This window comes from Dipodomys merriami, unplaced genomic scaffold (assembly GCF_024711535.1).
Source record: "Dipodomys merriami isolate MVZ:Mamm:240054 unplaced genomic scaffold, mDipMer1.0.p SCAF_50, whole genome shotgun sequence".
NCBI lineage: Eukaryota > Metazoa > Chordata > Mammalia > Rodentia > Heteromyidae > Dipodomys > Dipodomys merriami.
The window spans coordinates 1,134,512-1,153,271 of NW_027206069.1; the positions used below are offsets into that span (position 1 = coordinate 1,134,512).

Sequence of the window (18,760 nt, forward strand, 5' to 3'; positions counted from 1 at the left end):
AGAGCTCAGGGACAGCGCCCAGGCCCAGAGTTCAGGCCCCAAGACCGAAAAAGGAAAAAGAAAAAAGCAAATCAGTCTAATCAAACCTGAGGCGCAGTAAGTAAGCTTAACACATACAGGACAGTGGGCTTGGCACTGGAGTAGAGCAAGAGAAAAAGACAGATAAGAAGAAATGATAATGCAACACAGCAAAAGGTCTGGGACAGAAATAAAATTAATGTTCCATTTCCAACATATGCTGATATTTTATTACCATTTCAAGGGAAGACATTCCTAAGCAGTAAAAAGAAGGTGGTAAGATTCTATGTGATTTTGTTAGGTTATTTCTGTCACGATAAACTTCCTTTCACAGACCCATCTGTCAGGATAATGAATCCTGACGTCTGGTTTTTTCTGGTCCATGAGTAATAGGAGCTGTAGAAGACCACACACATCCTTCTTGACCACCTATGACACACTGGTCAGATGTGAACAATGTATATTCTTCACGGCTCATTGGAAAGGAGAAACAACAAAAAGAAGCAAACATTATAAGAAGTAAAGCCACTGTATATAGTCACTTTAGACAGAGTTGGAGAGTAAAGGAGGGCTGGGAAGTTGGCTCAATGGTAGAGTGCTTGCCGTGCATGTATGAGGTTCTGGGTTTGATTCCTCAGCACCACATAAGCAGAGAAAGCCAGAAGTGGCGTTGTGGCTCAAGTAGTAAAGTGCTGGCCTTGAGCTGAAGAGCTGAGGGACAGTACCCAGGCTCAGAGTTCAAGCCCAGGACTGGCAAAAAGAGAGAGAGAGAGAGAGAGAGAGAGAGAGAGAGAGAGAGAGAGAGAGAGAGAGAGAGAGAGAGTAAAGGACCTTTTGTACTCCACTCTTTAGCAAAACAAACAAATAGAAAATTAGCACAATGAAGACACCACACACACTAAATATTGAGTACAAGTGTTTCATGTGCAGCTCCAAGACAAAATACCAAGACATTTTCTGTGATGATCTGTAAGATTTTTGTTTTGCACTTTACATATTCTTACCTCTGTTTTTCCTGTTAATAATCCATTAGTGCCTTATTATACGTAGCCAAAGAGATTAAATACACTTCTAAATTATCAGGGCAGGAGGCATGGCTCAAGTGATAGAACTTCTGCCTAGCAAGCCTAAGACCCTGAGTTTGAATCCAAATGCTGCCAAATGTGAAAATAATTACCTACTGAAATGTTTAAAATGTCCCTTAGCATCTCAACTTGCTTAAATACACAAATTTACTATTTTTCAAGAAAAAGCAAAGATGGCACATAGAATTTGCTAAATATTTCATGAATATTTGATGTCAGCATGCTTTGTTAATTTTTACTCAATTACAATTATTTTGCAAATAATTAAGTCTGATATCTTGTCCTGCTTTCATTAGAGGGGACAATGACCTGGCTTCTAAATGGCCTGAAAGTTAAGCTGAAGAATAAAAGCAACATGGTTATTTTTAGAGCTCTACAGGCATAAAAATACAGCACTAAACTGTGACCTGCAGCTATGCACAGCAAAGCATCACATCATGCGACCGTCTTCACTGGAGCCAGGAGCGCATCTGTGGTGCCTCGGTGAACGGACTGCTTCTCAGCTCATCACCAAAGACCTGTCAGCTTGCATTTGGGACCAGTGTCCACAGCTGGCAACATCTTTTCCCAATAGAATTAAAAGGGAGACCATTATACAAACTGTGAAGATTAACTAGTAAGTTATTTTTGTCATTTCTTCTAGCTTATTTCCAAGGTGAATTAATGAGCATTCTCTCCAAATGAAGACATCACAACCTCATTCCTAACATAGAAAGTTGTTTATTTTGAACAGTTTCAGTGGGTAAACCGGGAGGCTCACTGCTTCTGCAGAGGACATATCGAGGAGAACCACATAAGCCTGACTGGAACACAGCCTCATCACCAATTCAGGTAAACTTTGGCAACATCCCAACATCAGCCCCATCCACGTGGCAGGTAAGCCTTAAGCCTTTTCTGGACAAGTGTACCTTTTTGAGACACGCTTTTATATAGCACTCTTCAATATGATAGTATCTAAAACATCCTAACAACTTTTATTTCAAGTGTTATTTTCAGAAACTATTCAGTCTGTAGTCATCTCTGACTTTGTCTATTTAGTTTCTGCTTAGCTATATATGTATTTTCCAAGCTTGGTTTTTTTACATTGACCTAGTTAGAAACTGAAAGACTTTAATCCTTAGTCTAATCTTACTTTGACCTGTATATCCAACTAGTGGAAAAGGCATACACTTTTCTGGTAATTTCATTTAAAAAGTATTGTAAAATTACTATTATAAGAATAAATATTTGCTCATCAGAACCACAGGCTAAAAATGCCACTTTTCCGCTGGATGAAATGGCCAAGAAATGAGTCGTACAAGTCCACACATTACGCTGGCTCAGACATAGTGACAAAAACTCTGCTTCGGGAATTAAAGTGGCATCTCAAGGAGCGAGAGAGATTAATACAAGAGATAGAAAATGAACAGAAAGTGAAAAAAACTGGTGTGGATTACAACTGGCTGAGAAGCTACCAGAATCCCCATGTAACTATCCCAGCTACTGAACAAAGACAACTTGAAACCCTTTGCTCCCAAGTTCAACCTTGCCAAACCGGAACCATTCTCAGCAGGTAAAACTACCATGTTCTCAGGCTGGGAAGGTGGGTCGGTGGTTGAGTGCTTACCTAGCATGCATGAAGCCCTAGGTTTGATTCCTCAGTACCACATAAACAGAAAAAGCCAGAAGTAGCACTGTGGTTCAAGTGGTAGAGCACTAGCCTTGAGCACAGAGAGGCTCAGGGATAGTGCCCAGGCCCTGACTTCAAGCCCCAGGACTAGCCAGAAAAAACAAAAACAAAAACACCATGTTCTCTTCTGATGATATGTGATGCTGCCCAGTCTAAGTCCCTCACATATTCGGGCTAGAAATTGTGACATTATATAAAGTTATACCCATCAAATCCCTAGATACAGGTGGAATAGACCTATCCCTAGCTATCTCACTGTAGGACATTTTTTAAATCACAATCAGATTTTCTTTACCAGAAGCATAGTTTTAAGCATAAATTTATGTGCAGATTATTCTTAAGGTGAGTAATTAGTACACAATGACATTATATAAGTTGTATTTAGGAAATGAAGAAAAGAACATTTATTCTCCATCCTCTCTAGATTTCGGGAAGTTTTGGCAGAAAATGATGTACTGCCATGGGAAATTGTCTACATCTTCAAGCAAGTTCTGAAAGACTTTCTGAGCAGTCCCGACAGAGATCACCAACACCAGGGCCCACAGGACCCCTGGGGTGCTCGCCATCCTCCCACAGGGCTTGCGGGCGAAAGCTCCCAGAGTCCAGACAAGGATGAAATACCCACTATTTCAAGTTATGTAGACAGAAACACAAAGAACAGGTTCCCAGCATACTCATACAGAATATGGAACCTGCCGTATTATCACCCATCAAATTAAGGTACTCATTTAGTGGGGTTTTTATAGCCATCTTAGAATCGTAACTATTCATATTATCAATAAGAAAAGTGATAGGTAGCTTCAAATTTCTGTTACAATGCCAGAAGTTAACATTTCTGTGGAAGTATCCTGTTTTAAATTGTATTCTATAAATATGCAATGTTTTCATTCAACAGTATACTTTTAAAAAGTGTTTCCTAAATATTTTGAAAATGTTTGAAGTATTTTTGGGGGGGGGGTCAGATCGTGGGGCCTGAACCCTGGGCCTGGGCGCTGTCCCTCAGCTCTTCAGCTCAAGGCTAGCGCTCTACCACTTGAGCCACAGCACCACTTCCGGCTTTTTTCTTTTTGCTTATGTGGTGCTAAAGAATCGAACCCAGGGCTTCATGCATGCTAGGCAAGCGCTCTACCACTGAGCCACCTTCCCAGCCCTCAAGTATTTTTCTTATACCTCAAACAAATCACACAGAACCTAAAGCAATTTAATATAAAGCCTGACAAATTAAACTATGAAACTTAGCTTGACTTTTATTCTAGAATAAAGAATTGATGTAAATAGTTCATATACAATACAGCACTAGAATGGAGTCAACATCCATTCTAAGATCTCAGCAGGGGATAGGGACTCGGAAGGAATATAATGTAGATAACAAGCAGTTTATAAACAAAGGAGTACTTTACCCTGACAAGAACACTCATTTTTAATCACAGTATTTTTAACTCAACAATAATGGGAAGTATTTTAAAATAGCTTTATATTTTATCAATAAAAATAAATGGACTGATCTGGAAACTTAAAGAGAAGGGTGGGGTTTTGAAAGATGGAAGGGATGACACTGATGAACATATACTGTACTTATTAACAGACATACTGAATTAAACCCCTTTGTATAACTACTTAAATGTTAAAAAAAAAAAAAAATGGTCTGGTTTAACATTCCCGGCTGGGAATGTAGCTTAGTGGCAGCAGAGTGCTTGCCTAGCATGCATGAAGCCCTGGGTTCAAGTCTTCAGTACCACACAAGCAGAAAAGGCTGGAAGTGGAGCTGTGGCTCAAGTGGTAGAGTGCTTAGCTAACCTTGAGCAAAAGCAGCTCAGGGACACTGCCCAGGCCCTGAGTTCAAGCCACAGGACTGGAGGGAAAAAAAATCAATGCTAACATACAATTTAAATCTGTATTATGCTCATACAAAATAGCAAAATATTTAGTATATAAAATTTAATGTATTTTATAGCTTCCTTAAATTAAAAAAATGCAACAATCAGATTCATCCTTCCAGTAAAGACTATAAACCTTTAGACCCTGTGGTGTCTATACTTGTATTAGTTTTCTTTCATCTAAAAAGGAAAAAAAAAATCAAACCTAAAACTAGATACATTGTACATTAAATACATACACGTGTGTGCACACACACACTTCTCTTTTCTGTTTGCCTGGCTATCTAGTGTTATATCATTTTCAACTGGCCTCTCAATTTGGTCTTAAATGCCATCCATGCAATAAATACATCTAGTCAGGTTTAATAAAACAAGGAAAATGGAACACAGTTTGAACTACATTTGAAATAAAGACACTTCACACAATTGTTCCTTTTTTTTGGGGGGGGGGGTCTGGTCGTGGAGCCTGAACTCTGGGCCTGGGCGCTGTCCCTCAGCTCTTCAGCTCAAGGCTAGCGCTCTACCACTTGAGCCACCACAGCGCCACTTCCGGCTTTTTTTCTTTTTGCTTATGTGGTGCTGGGGAATCGAACCCAGGGCCTCAGGCATGCAAGGCAAGCGCTGTACCACTGAGCCACCTTCCCAGCCCCAACTGTTCCTTTCTTGCTCCATGACACAACACAGAGTTTCTTCATCAGACTGTAAGGTTTCTTAAGACTGTAAACTATTTGTGAGAGATAAATGTTCCCAAAAGTACACAACTGCTAACTGTGCACAAATATAAAAAGTAGCAAACATAGCCAGGCACAGTGGTACATAACTCCCAACTACTTGAGAAGATGAGGCAGGAAGAGCATTTCTGAGTCCACAACTTCAAGATCAGCCTAACAACACAGTGAATCCCCACCTCAGAAGTAAACATAAAAAATAATTTTTTTTCAAAGAAAGTAACAAGGAGTTTTAAGAAAATATCAATAATAATCAATAAATTATTCTTGATTGCAAGAACAAAATTTTGTTTTAAACAGACTGTGGAGTTTGTCTCTGAAGTAGGTACTAGAATTGGTAACTTCCTGGGTCTCTCAGGAAGGAAATGCCAGGGGGCATTCTTCTGCACAGCAACTCAGACAACTCAGAGAGGGCCATCCTATATACTGACAGGAAGAAAACACTGTATCCAACAACTCTGCCCCAAAGCTCAGACTGAAGCAGTAGGCAGCGGTGTCATTCTACCAGCCAGGAGGAGAGTGAATCCTCTGCTAGTCCAAGTCACCCACGGTGCAAACGATTCATTTCACAACCACACTTTAAAAGGGAATCAAAGAACAGACTGTTTTTGGAGTTTCTCCCTCTCACTTCGTTGTTGGCGCCTAAAACCCACACCAGGTGTAGTGACGCATGCTTGTAACCCCAGCTACTTGGCAGGTGAAGGCAGGAGGATAGAGTCTGAGGCCAGCCCTGACAAAGGTGGTGAGACTCCGTCTCAAAAAAGAAACAATAAAATAGAGCTGGGAGCCGGTGGCTCACGCGTGTCATCCTACCTACTCAGGAGGCTGAGCTCGAGGATCGCGGTTCAAAGCCAGCCTGGGTAGGGAAAATAATCCGTGAGACTCTTTAGATCCAATTAACCAGGAAAAAAAAGCTGGAAGCCGAGCTGTGGCTCAGGTGGTAGAGCACCAGCCCTGTGTGAAAAAGCTACACACGTGCGCGCGCACGCGTACGTACACACACGTACACACACACACACACACGTACACACACACACACACACACACGTACACACACACGCGCACACACACACGAGGGCCCGGCCGGACCTGAGGGGGAGGGACGCCCCACCTCCCCCACCTCCCACCCCGCCCCACCCTACCTCCTGGAGGCCGAGGCCAGGCTCGTGGGCGCCGGAGCCTGGGTGGGGACCCGGGGCGAGGCCTCCGGGGCCGGAACTGGAGCTGGGGCCTGGGCCGCGAGGCCGAGGCCGCCGGGCGCCTCGCTCCTGGCCGCCTCAGCCGGGAAGGCGGGCGGCGAGCCCAGCAGCTCCACATTGGTCACCGTCTTCCCGATGGTGAACCAGTCGTTAATCTGGTCGATGGTGAGCTTCCGCAACATCCTGGGAGCGGCGGGTCTGCGCGGCGTCAACTGCCTGGGCCAAGTGGCGGGAACACCCCACGCGGAAAACGTCTGGTACCGCACCGGAAGACCCGCCCCACCGGCCCAGGCCCTCCAATCAGAGCGTGCTCTCGACAGGGAGGGCGGAGCCAGGCCTCTGAGCCCTGCACGTGGGCCTCACGCACGCACGAGCACGACGAGGCCGGCCTAGCGCGCGAGGCCTGCTGGGACAGCAGGTCAGGTGACCGGAGCCCGGCCGAGGGCCCCGAGGCGCGGGACGGGTCCTGTGTTCAGGGTGCGTCCGGAGGTTCGCCAGGCCAGCGGGGGGCCCCCTCCCCCCTGTCCCGGACCGAGGCCGGCCGCAGCCCTCAGGACGGTCTGCCCGAAGCTCCGCCCAGCGCCGGACCGGCTTGCCGCGGAGGGAAGGCGGTGGAAGGCCCTCAAAGCACTCTTGGGCCTGGGCAGCCAGGAGAGGGACTGCGTGAGCCTCGACGGGAGCCAGCCCGCGCCCGAGGCCTCCACAAAGCAGCACGGCCGGCCTTGAGCCATCGGCGCAGCCTCTGAGCACATCGGTGAGACAGTCCTTTCCAGAACATTCTGCGTGTGTTGAGTATTCTCTTTTCCTCAGAGTGTTGGGATTTGAAACAAAGCATATTAAAAGCCTATTGATCTCATGTAGTCTGAAGTTCCCAGGCTTAGCCTTGCAACAGCATCATATGATGGGCTTAACTTTCTCCCAAGTGCTCATTCTTGCCCTCAGCAGTTTTCGAAGTCATCCTGTTTAAAATATATCTCAAGTGGTCAAGTGGCGCTGTGGCTCAAGTGGTTAAATATATTTCACCCTCAGAGCCTCTTTAATTAACACTCAGGGTGGGGGAGGGTGTGCCTAGATTTGGACTTGATCTCAGGGCCACTCATGCGTGGTACTCATCAGTTGAGCCAAGCATCTGCTTGTATTTTTGCTGGTTATTTACAGATAAGAGTCTCCCGTTTTATAAGCCAAAGATTGTAGGCATGACCCACCAGCACCAGGCTCTCTTCACACTCTTAACAGTGAAGACCCTAAAGAGCATTTATTTATGTCATCTACTATATGAGGGATTTCAACTGATATTTATTAATTAAAACAATAATAAACACATTTGATGTTAGGGAATATTTTTATGAGAGACAATATATCCCCCCAAAAAAAAAGTCATGTATGTGAAGAGTGACATGACTATTTTCATATTCACTGTTTCCTTGGTGTCTGGCTGAATGGAAGGAAGCTGCTCAAATCGGTTGTGATATTTCTTCTGTTCTTTCTAGAACCAGTGAGCCTCTAAGGAGGTCTCCAAAAGGGAGGAAGTTTCCTCCTTGGGTACTGAGTTCATGATGTTGTCACAAAATTATTGTAGGACATATGGAGGTAGAGCCAAGAAATTTTATTTGCAAGGCAAAACAAAGGAAAGGATAGTACAAGACTTACATGCTCCAAAATGAAGACTCAAGTTTTTAGGCCCCAGGCCCAAACTCCTTGAATTTCACATCAGGTTCAGCCACTTGCTCCAACTCACTCACTAAAGAGATGATGAGTGATGGAGAAGGGCAAAGAAAGACTTGTTACCTAGTTTGAGTAACCAACAGAAGAGAAAAAGTAAATGTTCAGCCCAAATTCAGTCATCTTGAGCCTTAAGTTTAAATAGACAAAGAATTCAGGGGCAGGGGTGCTGGAAGAGAGAGGGATACGTAATATTAGACACCCCGAGTCTCAGGCATATTGGAGGTAGATCGCATCTCAGTCCAGGTTTGGGGAGGGGTTTCAGGTGCATTATCACTGTCATCAGGGGTCCGGTGATGTAGTTTTTGTTGACTGTGTGGCCAGGTGTCCTGCAGGTCTCTGCTGTTTCTTTCCTTGTGGGCAGTCTTTTCTATCCTTCCTTGGAAAAATCGTTAAGTCCTGTCCTCTCTGGATTCCAAGGTGGCTGCAGTAGAGAATGGCTTAGACCAAAGGATAGCTGCAAGGTGGAGGCAGGGGAGCCCAGCTTTTCTCCTGCTTTGAGATAATTTGTGGACCCAAGTAATGAGTCAGCGCTTCTCAAAAAAAAAAAAAAAAAAAAGCAGCTGAAGTACCTGTTACAACATCAGAGGAATTTTTTTTTTTTTTTGGTCCATTATGGGGCTTGAACTCAGAGCCTGGGCATTGTCTCTGAGCTCTTTTTGCTCAAGGCTAGCGCCCTAGCACTTTGAGCCACAGCGCCACTTTGGGTTTCCTACTGGTTAATTGGAGATAAAAGTCTCATGGACTTTCCTGCTTTGGCTGGCTTTTAACTGTAATCTTCAAATCTCAGCCTCCTGAGTAGCTAGAATTACAGGTGTGAGCCACGAGTGCCCAGCATTAGGGGAATTTATGGTGAAAAAGTGGGTTGAGAGTTTGGCTTAAATTCACGCTTGTTTTGGATTTGTGGTATATTGGATGGCTCTTGCTGTTACACTGTTTTGAAATTGCTCAATTGGGCCCAGAGATATCAAGTCTTGTCAGTTCAATCAATTTGGGTCATTGTGACCCAAAACAAAATTTCTTTAAATAAAGAAAGGGTTTTATCATAGGTTCCTTTTAAGTTAGGTGTCCTTCCTAAAGGTAAATATTCTTCAAAATATTTTGCAAACATAACTGTTACCAAAAGAGCCATTTTACCCAGAGTTTTGCTCCCAGGATAGGTGGGAAAGTGTCTTTTATCCCAACTCAGTTCTCAGAGTAATCACTTGGTCAAGCAGGTAAGATCCAAGGGGACAGTCTCTCCTCTCCCCCCCTCCCCGCCCCTCTCTGTTCATTCTGTTCATGCTTCTGGGCAGCTTTTTCTTGACTTTTAATTCAACAATTCTTCCACTATCTGAGCAACTAAAAGCTAATTTGGCTCTTTAATTACCTAAGTGGGTTTTTCCAAGTCCCTGCCAATGTTCTCTTGGCTTTCTGTTCGTTTTCCTTAAACATAAACAGCCTGGCTAAAGGTCGCGCGGTCCAGCGCGCAGGGCGAGGGCCGCCGGGGGCGCTGTGGCGCGCAGGTGCGGCCCGCGCCGCTCTGTCTCGCGCCTCGCTGCTCCTTCCGCCTTCCCGGCGGGCCCTGCGCGGCGCCTGCGCGGCTCGTGACCTTTCCTGGCGGACGGCTGTGGGGTCCGGTGGGGTCTGAGCCTCCGTCCTGTCGAGGTGAGAGCGGGGCCTGGCCCGCGGCGGCCGGGGCTGGCCGCGAGCGGGACGGGAGCGGTGGGGCCCGGGAGCGGGCGTCGGGAGGGCTGGCGAGGGCCCCGCGCACACGCTGACCTTGGTTCGGCCCGCTCGCCCGCCCTGGCCTCCAGAATGGCCGGGAACACGGGGGCCGGGCCCGACCCCACCCCCGATGGAGGGGGCTGCCCGCGGGGCCCTCCCCCCGCCTGGGGTGGGTCCCCACCAGCCTCCTGGAGCCGGCTAGTCACCTTCCTTACAGTCCACTGTGCCAACCCGCACTGCAAATGCGAGTCTGGGGTCGACGGCTAGGTATGGGCAACGTCCAGTGTAACGTGCGAGGGGGAGGAGCTGTTCTCTTGGCTCCTTTCTTGTCCAAGAGCGGCACTCAAACCCAAACCCGGCATCTGACGCCCTACCTGAGCCGCACCTCCAGCCGCCGGGATGAGACCTTAAAAGATGGGCGCTGTCGGACTGGTTCAGCTAGGGAGAGTGGCTGGGATGAAGGGACTCGGACGGAAAAAGGAAAGGTCCTCTCATGAGGAACGTATCACTTGTTCCAGCAAATACAGCAGAAGTAAAGCTGCCTATTTGAGTATGTTCTGTGTCTTGAGTGGTGGCACGCACCCACCCCCACGCCACCAGGGACCCGTGGTAATTTGAGGTGAGGAGACAATGCTGAGGTGTCTAGACCCGGAGCTGGAGTCCTTTTCACTCTCCAGTTTACTTGTCCTTGATCTCATTGTGCCTGATGCCCTTACCTCACCTGAGTGGAGACTTTGTCGTTGTTTTAATGTTTGAAGTTTTGAACACAAGGTTTTGAATTTACCAGGCAGGTGCTCTCCACTTGAGCCACACTCCGAGACCTTTCTGCTTTCATTATTATTCAAATAGAGGCTTGGGCCTCAATCCTGTTTATGCTTCCGGTATAAATAGGATGATAGGCACATGCCTGCGTCCAATTTTTGTGTTTTGGTTTTGGTCAGTCAGGCTTGAACTAGACCTATGTGCTGTCCCTGAGTCCTTTTGTTCAAGGCTAGCGCTCTACCACTTTGACACAGTTTTCAGGTGGTTACTTGGAGATAAGAGTCTCACAGACTTTCCTATCCAGACTGGCTTTGAACCATGATCCTCAGATCTCAGCCTCCCTGAATAGCTAGGATTATAGGCATGAGCCATGCAGCACCCAACTATATCCAGCTTTTTTATTGGTTGAGATTTGACATCCCAAACTTCTTTCTCTTCTTGCCTTGATCCTCAGTCTCATCAGTCTTAACCTACTGAGTATCTAGGACTCTAGTCATGAGCTACTGCTCCAAGCAGTGAGGTATTTTGGTTTTTGTTTTATCCTTGCTAGAAATGCCAGTGGCTTGGGATTATTGTTGGCCAAGCATTTTTAGTGATTGTTTCTGTTACTGCTATGATCCTTTACTGAATTCTTAGATGGGTCCTTTGTATTCCTTTTGGCCCCCTTATTGCTCTGTGAGGTAGGTGGAGGGCCCCTATGAAGCAGCAGCATCAGAGCAGAGCAAGCATAGCTGGTATTGAGACCCAGGTTCCCCAGCACCATTCCATTCCTTTCTGGTCCCAGAGGGGAGGGGTTCACTCCTTGTCCCAGAATCCCCCTTGAGTCCTGTTTGGATTTCCTCAAGAGAAGGCTGTTGATAGGTTCCTTGGAACCTTTAATACTCTGTCACAGAGGCAGGATACAATGAGAAGAAATTTGAATGCAGAGATGACCCACAAGGAGTTCCAAGAGAAGATCACAGACCCATCCCACAAGGTGGCACTCAAGGAGCCATGCATCAACTTGGTGCCCAAAAGGAAGATCAGAGCCAGGAGCCTGTAATCCTAGCTACTCAGGAGGCTGAGATCTGAGGATTGAGATTCAAAGCCAGCCAGGGCAGGAAAGTCCGTGAGACCCTTACCTCCAATAAACCACTAGAAAACCAGAAGTGGCGCTGTGGCTCACGCAGTAGAGCACTGGCCTTGAGCTGAAAAGTGCAGGGACAGCGCCCAGGCGCAGAGTTCAAGCCCCATGACTGACAAAAAAAAAAAAAGGAAGATCAGAAAACCAGCAACTGTATAGTGGTCAGGTGGCACATTTCAGTTCTCCAAGTTCATTCTGGCCTCTACGCATATCCATACCTTGGCTGAGGACATGTCTCTAGATAGCCCAATTCTGTTTCTTTGCTCCTAAGAGTTATACCTAGTTTACATTTGCTGTGTGAATAAAAGACCATGCAGGTTTGGTCATTTTATATTTTTATATTTTTTTTGTTGGTCGTGGGGCTTGAACTCTGGGCCTGGGTGCTATCCCTGCTCTCTTCAGCTCAAGGCGAGCCCTCTACCACGCCACAGCACCACTTCCAGTTTTCTGGTGGTTTATTGGAAATAAGAGTTTCATAGCTTTTCCTGCCTGGGCTGGCTTTGAACTGCGATCCTCACATCTCAGCCTCCTGAGTAGCTAGGATGACAGGCGTGAGCCACCAGTGCCTGGCACAGTCATTTTCTTATGTGTGGTGCTAAGAATCAAACCGAGGGTGGTGCCTGTGCTAAACAAGCCACTGTACCACTGGACTACATCCCAGCCCCAGATTAAGATATTTAAGCAACCATTGGCCAATCACTGGGTTGGGCCTACGAAGCTGACACGCTGGGACCATGGAAAATCACAACAGGGGAGAGAAGTAGAATTCTGCATATGGTGGTGACACGCGAGGACACCGGCCAGAGTAGTGAATGTGGTAGTGATGTGAGAGGACTGGTTCTGGACCAGGCAAGACACTGTAGCCATGGTGCAGCTTCCAGGAGATAGGAAGTGCTCAGAGCTGCTGACAGCTGCTGGAATGACTTACCTGCTATCTTTCATCCTAAAGTGAAAACAAGGTATCTAGCATGGAGTCTGCTAGAGTTCGTTGTAGATACATTGAAAGCATTCCTTAGAGCCCAGCACATAAAGGACCCCTAAGTTCAGATAGCAGTGGCTTTTCCAGTTAAATCCAGTTGGTTATTTATTTATTAAATAAATTATGTCCTGTTTGGACGTTTGTCCTATGCTATCTGTTGTGTAGGGAGCCATGGGCTTGGGAGTGAGCTACTACTGGACAGTGTGCCCAGACCTGGGTGTTTGTTTCATGAGGAAATCATACCTGACCCTGTGGTTTCACTTACCCGCAGAGTTCCCACTTAAAGTGGGGTGGTGTGTGACTTGGGGCACAGTATTGGTGGAAGATAGGCTGATGTTTGTCACTGTTGATTTTCAGATGCTTCAAAGCTTTATGAAAAATGTCTGGGTCCCCCTGAAACCCTACTACACCCAGGTTTACCAGGAGATCTGGGTAGGGATGGGGTTGATGGGCTTCATCGTGTATAAGATCAGGAGTGCTGGTAAGTTTTTTTTATTATTATTTAAGCTTAGGAAGAAAACTTTCCTGAATCAGATCAGTGGCTCTTCACAGGGCACAAACATCAATCTATTGTGATCCTTTGTGAGAATCTGGGCAGTGGAGGCTGACTGGGAAGAGCCTGGGGACAGTAGGGAAACTGAACAAGAAGCTTGATAACCTGGGTATGACAGTAGTACTAATACACGGGAAGCGCCCTTCATCTTAAGTGACACAGGCTGAGATGCCGTGAGGCACAGTGTTATGTGCAGTGCTTTCTCATGCTTTTTAAACTGCCATGTCTTCCTAATGAAACTTGAAAACTTGAAATGGGGGAATAAGAACGTGGTTCTCCATGGAACAGAGACAAAGCCCAATTGTGTAGTAAGCCCTTGGTTAGGAAGCAGAAGGAAGAAGGGGAGCTACCAGTGAGGGTGTGGAAGGGAGGAGGGAAGAAGCGAGCTATCAGAATGCGAAGGAGCAAGGGGCCCTGCACCAGAAGCCACCCCACGTGTGACTCCTGTTTGCCCAGTGCTCCCTCTACTGCTTCGCCTGAGCTGTGACATCTCAGCCAAATGTTGATTTTGACAGTTATCAAAAGATACTTTCTACAGCATTGATGCAACCAATTTTTCACTTTTATTTTAGATAAAAGAAGTAAGGCTTTAAAAGGTAAGTTTTTTTTTTTCTTCTTTGAATGGTTGGGAAATGAAAAACACCATCTTATCTTTTCAAACCAAATTGTATCAGTTCTGAATTAAAATGAATCTATATGCAGTAAGTATGTGAAGTAGAGTAGAATACTTGCAAATATAAAGATTGCTGTAGAGAATTCTGAATTTATGAATGAATTAAAAACCAACATGTGCCAGGCACAATTGGTTCACACTTGAATTCCTAGCTACTCAGGAGGCTGAGATCTGAGGATCACAGTTCAAAACCAGTGGTCAGGAAAATCTGTGAAGGGTTGGGAAGGTGGCTCAGTGGTAGAGCGCTTGCCTTGCATGCATGAGGCCGTGGGTTTGATTCCTCAGCACCACATAAAAAGAAAAGGCCAGAAAGTGGTGCTGTGGCTCAAGTGGTAGAGCGCTAGCCTTGAGCTGAAGAGCTGAGGAACAGCGCCCAGGCCCAGAGTTCAAGCCCCACGACCGACAACGAAGAAAAAGAAAAGAAAAAGAAGGAAAGTCTGTGAGACTTACGTGAGGTTCACCACCAGAAAGCCAGAAGTAGAGGTGTGGCTAAAGTGGTAGAGCTCCAGATTGAGAAAAAGAGCTAAGAGACAGCACCCAGGCCCTGAGTCAAGGCCCCAGGACCAGCACCACAAGACCCTTCACCCCAGTGAGTCAAGTAAAATTTCCAAGGATAATAGAAAAAGGAGAAATTGGAGACAGCTGATGCCAGTGATAGAAGAGCAGCAGTTAGCTGTGTGAGCCTGCTACCCTGGGAAGTTCCTAGCGGCGTTCAGAATGTGTTTACAAGGAAGCTCCTTTCAGATCCATGCCCTAGTTCTGGTGGGGTGTTTCTTCTCTGTTTCTCCTCTGTGTGGCGGGGGGTGGGGGACCATTCCATGCCTCTGAAGATGAGCTGCCGCAGCAGAGTCCTATGCACAAGCCACGCTGAGAGTTCCCTGGAGAAATACTCCTCCGTGCTGTCTCGTAGCCTTGAAAATTGTTTAAACTTTCTACTTGTTGATACTGAGAAAGCAAATCATGTTTTGTGCTTCCTTTCTAAATCAAATCTACATTGTGCTTCTCCTTGAAAGGTTCCGCTCCTGCGCCTTCTCACGGCCATCATTAGCTCCTCTGCACGATGGGAAACGCCGGTCTGCCTGCACATTTGAGCAAGCTTTGTTAGCTGGGAACTCGGAACGCCGCTGTACATATCCTTGTAGGGGCACCACTTCTTCTGTGGCATGAATAAAATGTGTCTGTGAGATGCGCCACACCGTGCAGGTTCCAGTGTGTCCTCCCCTGGGGTCCTGCTCGGGCAGCAAGCACTGAGCCTCACACCCGGTGGCCATCCTAGGAAACCTAGGGATGGCGAGCAGATGGCCTCCAGGATCTTGGATGTGGTCCTGGTCACAATCTAGGCACTCAGTCAACTGTAATGTTCAATAAACGTCTATAAGCCACTGATCTGCAGCCCACCTCCTGACCTCTGAGCCTGTTCACACTTCTGCAAAAATGAAACATTAATTATGTAAGTTTCAACTCAAAATTATGAAGGCTAACACGAGAAGGGAAAGGAAGCTGGGTGCAGGTGGCTCATGCCTATGTAATCCTAGCTACTCAGGAGGCTGAGATCTGAGGATCACGGTTCAAAGCCAGCCTGAGCAGGAAAGCCCTTGAGACTCTTTCCTCCAATAAACCACTGGCTCAAGTGGTAAAGAGCTTGCCTTGAGCTGAAGAGCTCAGGGACAGTGCCCAGGCCCAGAGTTTAAGATCCATGACCAACAAGAAAAAAAAAAAGCCAATTGAGCTGGATACTCAGAACTATTATCCTAGCTACTCAAGATCTAAGAATCTGAGGACTGGTTCAAAGCCAGCCTAAGGTAGACAAATCCAAGAGACTTTTCTCTCCAATAAACCTGTAAAAAGCCAGACGTTGAGGTGTGGCTTAGGTGGTAAAGTACCGATCACAAGCTGAAAAGGCCAAACAAAAGCTTGAAGCTCTGAACTCAAACCCCATACCAGTGTGTATGCACACATATATACACAAGCACATGTAAGCCAGTTGAGAACCAGGCGTGATGTATGCCTATCCCCACACTCAGGAGAGTGAGGCAAGAACCACAAGTGCAAGGGAACAGAAGAAGACATCTCAAACAAGCCAAGCCAGGTGCCAGCGCCCATGCCTAGAAACGTAACCACTCAGACTGGAAGTGGTGCTGTGGCTCAAAGTGGTAGGGCACAATCCTTAAGCACAAAGCTCAGGGGCAGAACCTAGGCCCTGAATTCAAGCCCCACAACCAAAAAACTAATCATTGATACTACCTTTACTTGGTCTGATAGCAAATTCATAATCTATAGTATTCATCTCCAATTAAAGCATTTCTAAAGACCCCCTGAGTCAAGGTGCAAAAAGATGGTACAGCTGGTATCACTCGTGAGGTAGGCATGAGTCCGCTGGGAACTGGGCATTTGGTAGGCTGTGGGAGTCCAGCTGTAGACTCCCTATACCTGTCTGCAGCATGTAGTAGAAGTCTGGGCCAGGGCTGGGAAGGTGGCTCAGTGGTAGTGCTTGCCTGGCATGCATGAGGCCCTGGGTTCGATTCCACATACACAGTAAAAAAAAAAAAAAAGGCTGGAAGTGGCATTGTGACTCAAGTGGCAGCGTGCTTGCCTTGAGCTAAAGGGCTCAGGGACAGTACGCAAGACTAGAGTTCAAGCCCCATAACTGACAAAAAATAAAGGTCCTGGGCTGTGGTAAATGCCTGTCAGGTGCCTGCCACAATCAGACCTGCCGTAGCCTCAATCCACTTTGGGTTTTTTGGTTGTTTTTTTTTTGCCAGTCATGGACCTGAAATCGGCCTGGGTGCTGTGCCTCAGCTCTTTAGCTCAAGGTGAGCTCTCTAGCGCTTGAGTCACAGTGCCCCTTCGAGCTTTTTCTGTTTATGTGGTGCTGAGGAATCGAACCCAGGGCCTCATGCATGCAAGGCAAGCACTCTACCACTGAGCCACCTTCCCAGCCCCTCAATCCACTTTGTAAGATGGGAACAAACCTACCTCGTGTCTCTTAGTAATGGGTTTGCTGGGCTGTGGGAAGCCTACGTGAAAGAATTACTTGACACCAGGCTCTGAGGCTGTTTTTAGGTATGCCAGTATCAGAGGCTTGAAGTCAGAAACTTCAGCTTATTCATGGTGATACCTTACCACTTGAGCCATGCCTCTAGCCCTGCTTTTTGCTGATTAGTTGGAGATGGAGTCTGCCAAGGCTTGCCTGGAACCATGGCTTCTAGGCCTCAGCTTCCCGTAACTAGGAATTGCAGGCATGAGCCACCTGACGGAGGTGAGGCCTAGTGCTGGTCCTGGAGTCTTGCACCGTCAGACACACACCTCTCCGCTCAGCCTCCAGAGGAGGCCCTCCTGTAGCATGGTTAGAAAAGACCCTTCAAAGTTACTGATCCACTGACTCTGGTTCCTGGGACATGTTGATGCCCAGGGGCAGGCTGTGGAGATTGCGAATCTTTGGAAGAACAGGACTGCGGCCCTGCCTTGACACCCACTAGAGTCTGGCAGCTGCTGCTCACTGTAGAAGGGACCAACACCAGCCTTGTGCCATGGAGCTTCCTGTGTGTTCCCTGGAATCCAACAAGGTGTTATTTCAGAAGAGGAAACAGGCTGAAAGGTTGTGGCAGGCTGAAGGTGTCCCCACTGGTGAGCACTGGGAGGGGACTGGGCTGTGGTAGTCTGAGCTTGTTGGGAGGAGAAAGCGAGGATGTCCACCGTGTCCCATGGAAGCTCTTCCGCACACAGGCTGGATGGCTGTTTCCCTCCACACCTAAAGTAAATCTGCTCTTGTTGGAGCTCAGATCTTGTGCTGGGCTGGGTAAGAGACCATTTGAACTGCAGTTGCTAGTCCAGAACGGCTTCCTAAACCGACGTGTACTGAGAGTGGCCTGTAGGTGGAGCCAGAGTGCCTGGCCGTGGTCATAAGGCCTCCCCTGGGGGCAAGGAGTGAGGTTGACCCCCTGCAACTGTGCAGGGGGGAGGGAGCACAGTGGGAACTGGCCAGTGCTGGGGGACAGTAGAGGGAAGGTGTGCATACACCACTGCTGACGAAGACAGCACCTCAGCTGCAAGGCACCAGCGGGTCACACCTGTGAGCCTAGCTCCGCAGGAGGCTGAGATCTGAGGACCATGGCTCAAAGCCAGCCCAGGCAGGCAAGTCCATGAAACTTATCTCTAACCAACTGCCAGAAAAACTAGAAGTGAAACTGGATCAGGTGGTACAGGGCTAGCACAAAAGCTCAGGGGCAGGCTGGGCGCTGGCGGCTCACACCTGTGATCCTAGCTACTCAGGAGGCTGAGATCTGAGGATCACAGTTTGAAGCCAGCCCAGGCAGGAAAGTCTATGACACACATCTCCAGTTAACCACAAAAAAAAAAAAAAGAAAGAAAGAAACTAACTAGAAGTGGTGCTGTGGCTCAAAATGGTAAAGTGCTAGCCTTGAGCAGAAAAGCACAGGGACTGCACCAACACCCTGACAAAGCCCAGATCCTGAGCTCAAGCCCCAGGACCAGCGCCAGCAAAAGTGGGGAGCTGGGAGGGTCATCTCAGCCCTCCACAGGGGAGGAAGCAGGAAGCCTCGGGAAATTCCCACACATCTTCCTTGCTTGAAAAAAGAATTCCAAGGATGGTTCCCTGCTTGAATTGTCCTAGGAGAGCCAAGATGGGCCCTGTCCTGACGGAGA

At 47.2% G+C, this 18,760-nt stretch overlaps 3 protein-coding genes across 4 annotated transcripts in view; 2 read left to right on the forward strand and 1 right to left on the reverse strand.

Annotated features, from left to right (window-relative positions):
* Tdrd9 (tudor domain containing 9) overlaps window positions 1-6,871 on the reverse strand; it is a 94,375-nt gene extending 87,504 nt beyond the window's left edge. For both annotated transcript variants that reach the window (XM_069997456.1, XM_069997455.1), the window contains exon 1: window positions 6,520-6,871. In XM_069997456.1, the coding sequence (XP_069853557.1) occupies window positions 6,520-6,758 (239 nt within the window). In that variant the 5' untranslated portion in view covers window positions 6,759-6,871. The remainder of the gene's footprint in view (window positions 1-6,519) is intronic.
* On the forward strand, window positions 1,923-3,491 carry Rd3l (RD3 like). The gene is made up of 3 exons (XM_069997458.1): window positions 1,923-1,979; window positions 2,342-2,655; window positions 3,197-3,491. The coding sequence occupies exons 2-3, from the start codon at window positions 2,357-2,359 to the stop codon at window positions 3,489-3,491; spliced, it is 594 nt and encodes a 197-aa protein (XP_069853559.1). The 5' UTR covers window positions 1,923-1,979; window positions 2,342-2,356.
* A 2,979-nt stretch (window positions 6,872-9,850) lies between the features above and the next one.
* On the forward strand, window positions 9,851-15,286 carry Atp5mj (ATP synthase membrane subunit j). The gene is made up of 4 exons (XM_069997459.1): window positions 9,851-9,945; window positions 13,227-13,350; window positions 13,995-14,018; window positions 15,109-15,286. The coding sequence occupies exons 2-4, from the start codon at window positions 13,227-13,229 to the stop codon at window positions 15,141-15,143; spliced, it is 183 nt and encodes a 60-aa protein (XP_069853560.1). The 5' UTR covers window positions 9,851-9,945; the 3' UTR covers window positions 15,144-15,286.
* The last annotated feature ends 3,474 nt before the right edge of the window (window positions 15,287-18,760 follow it).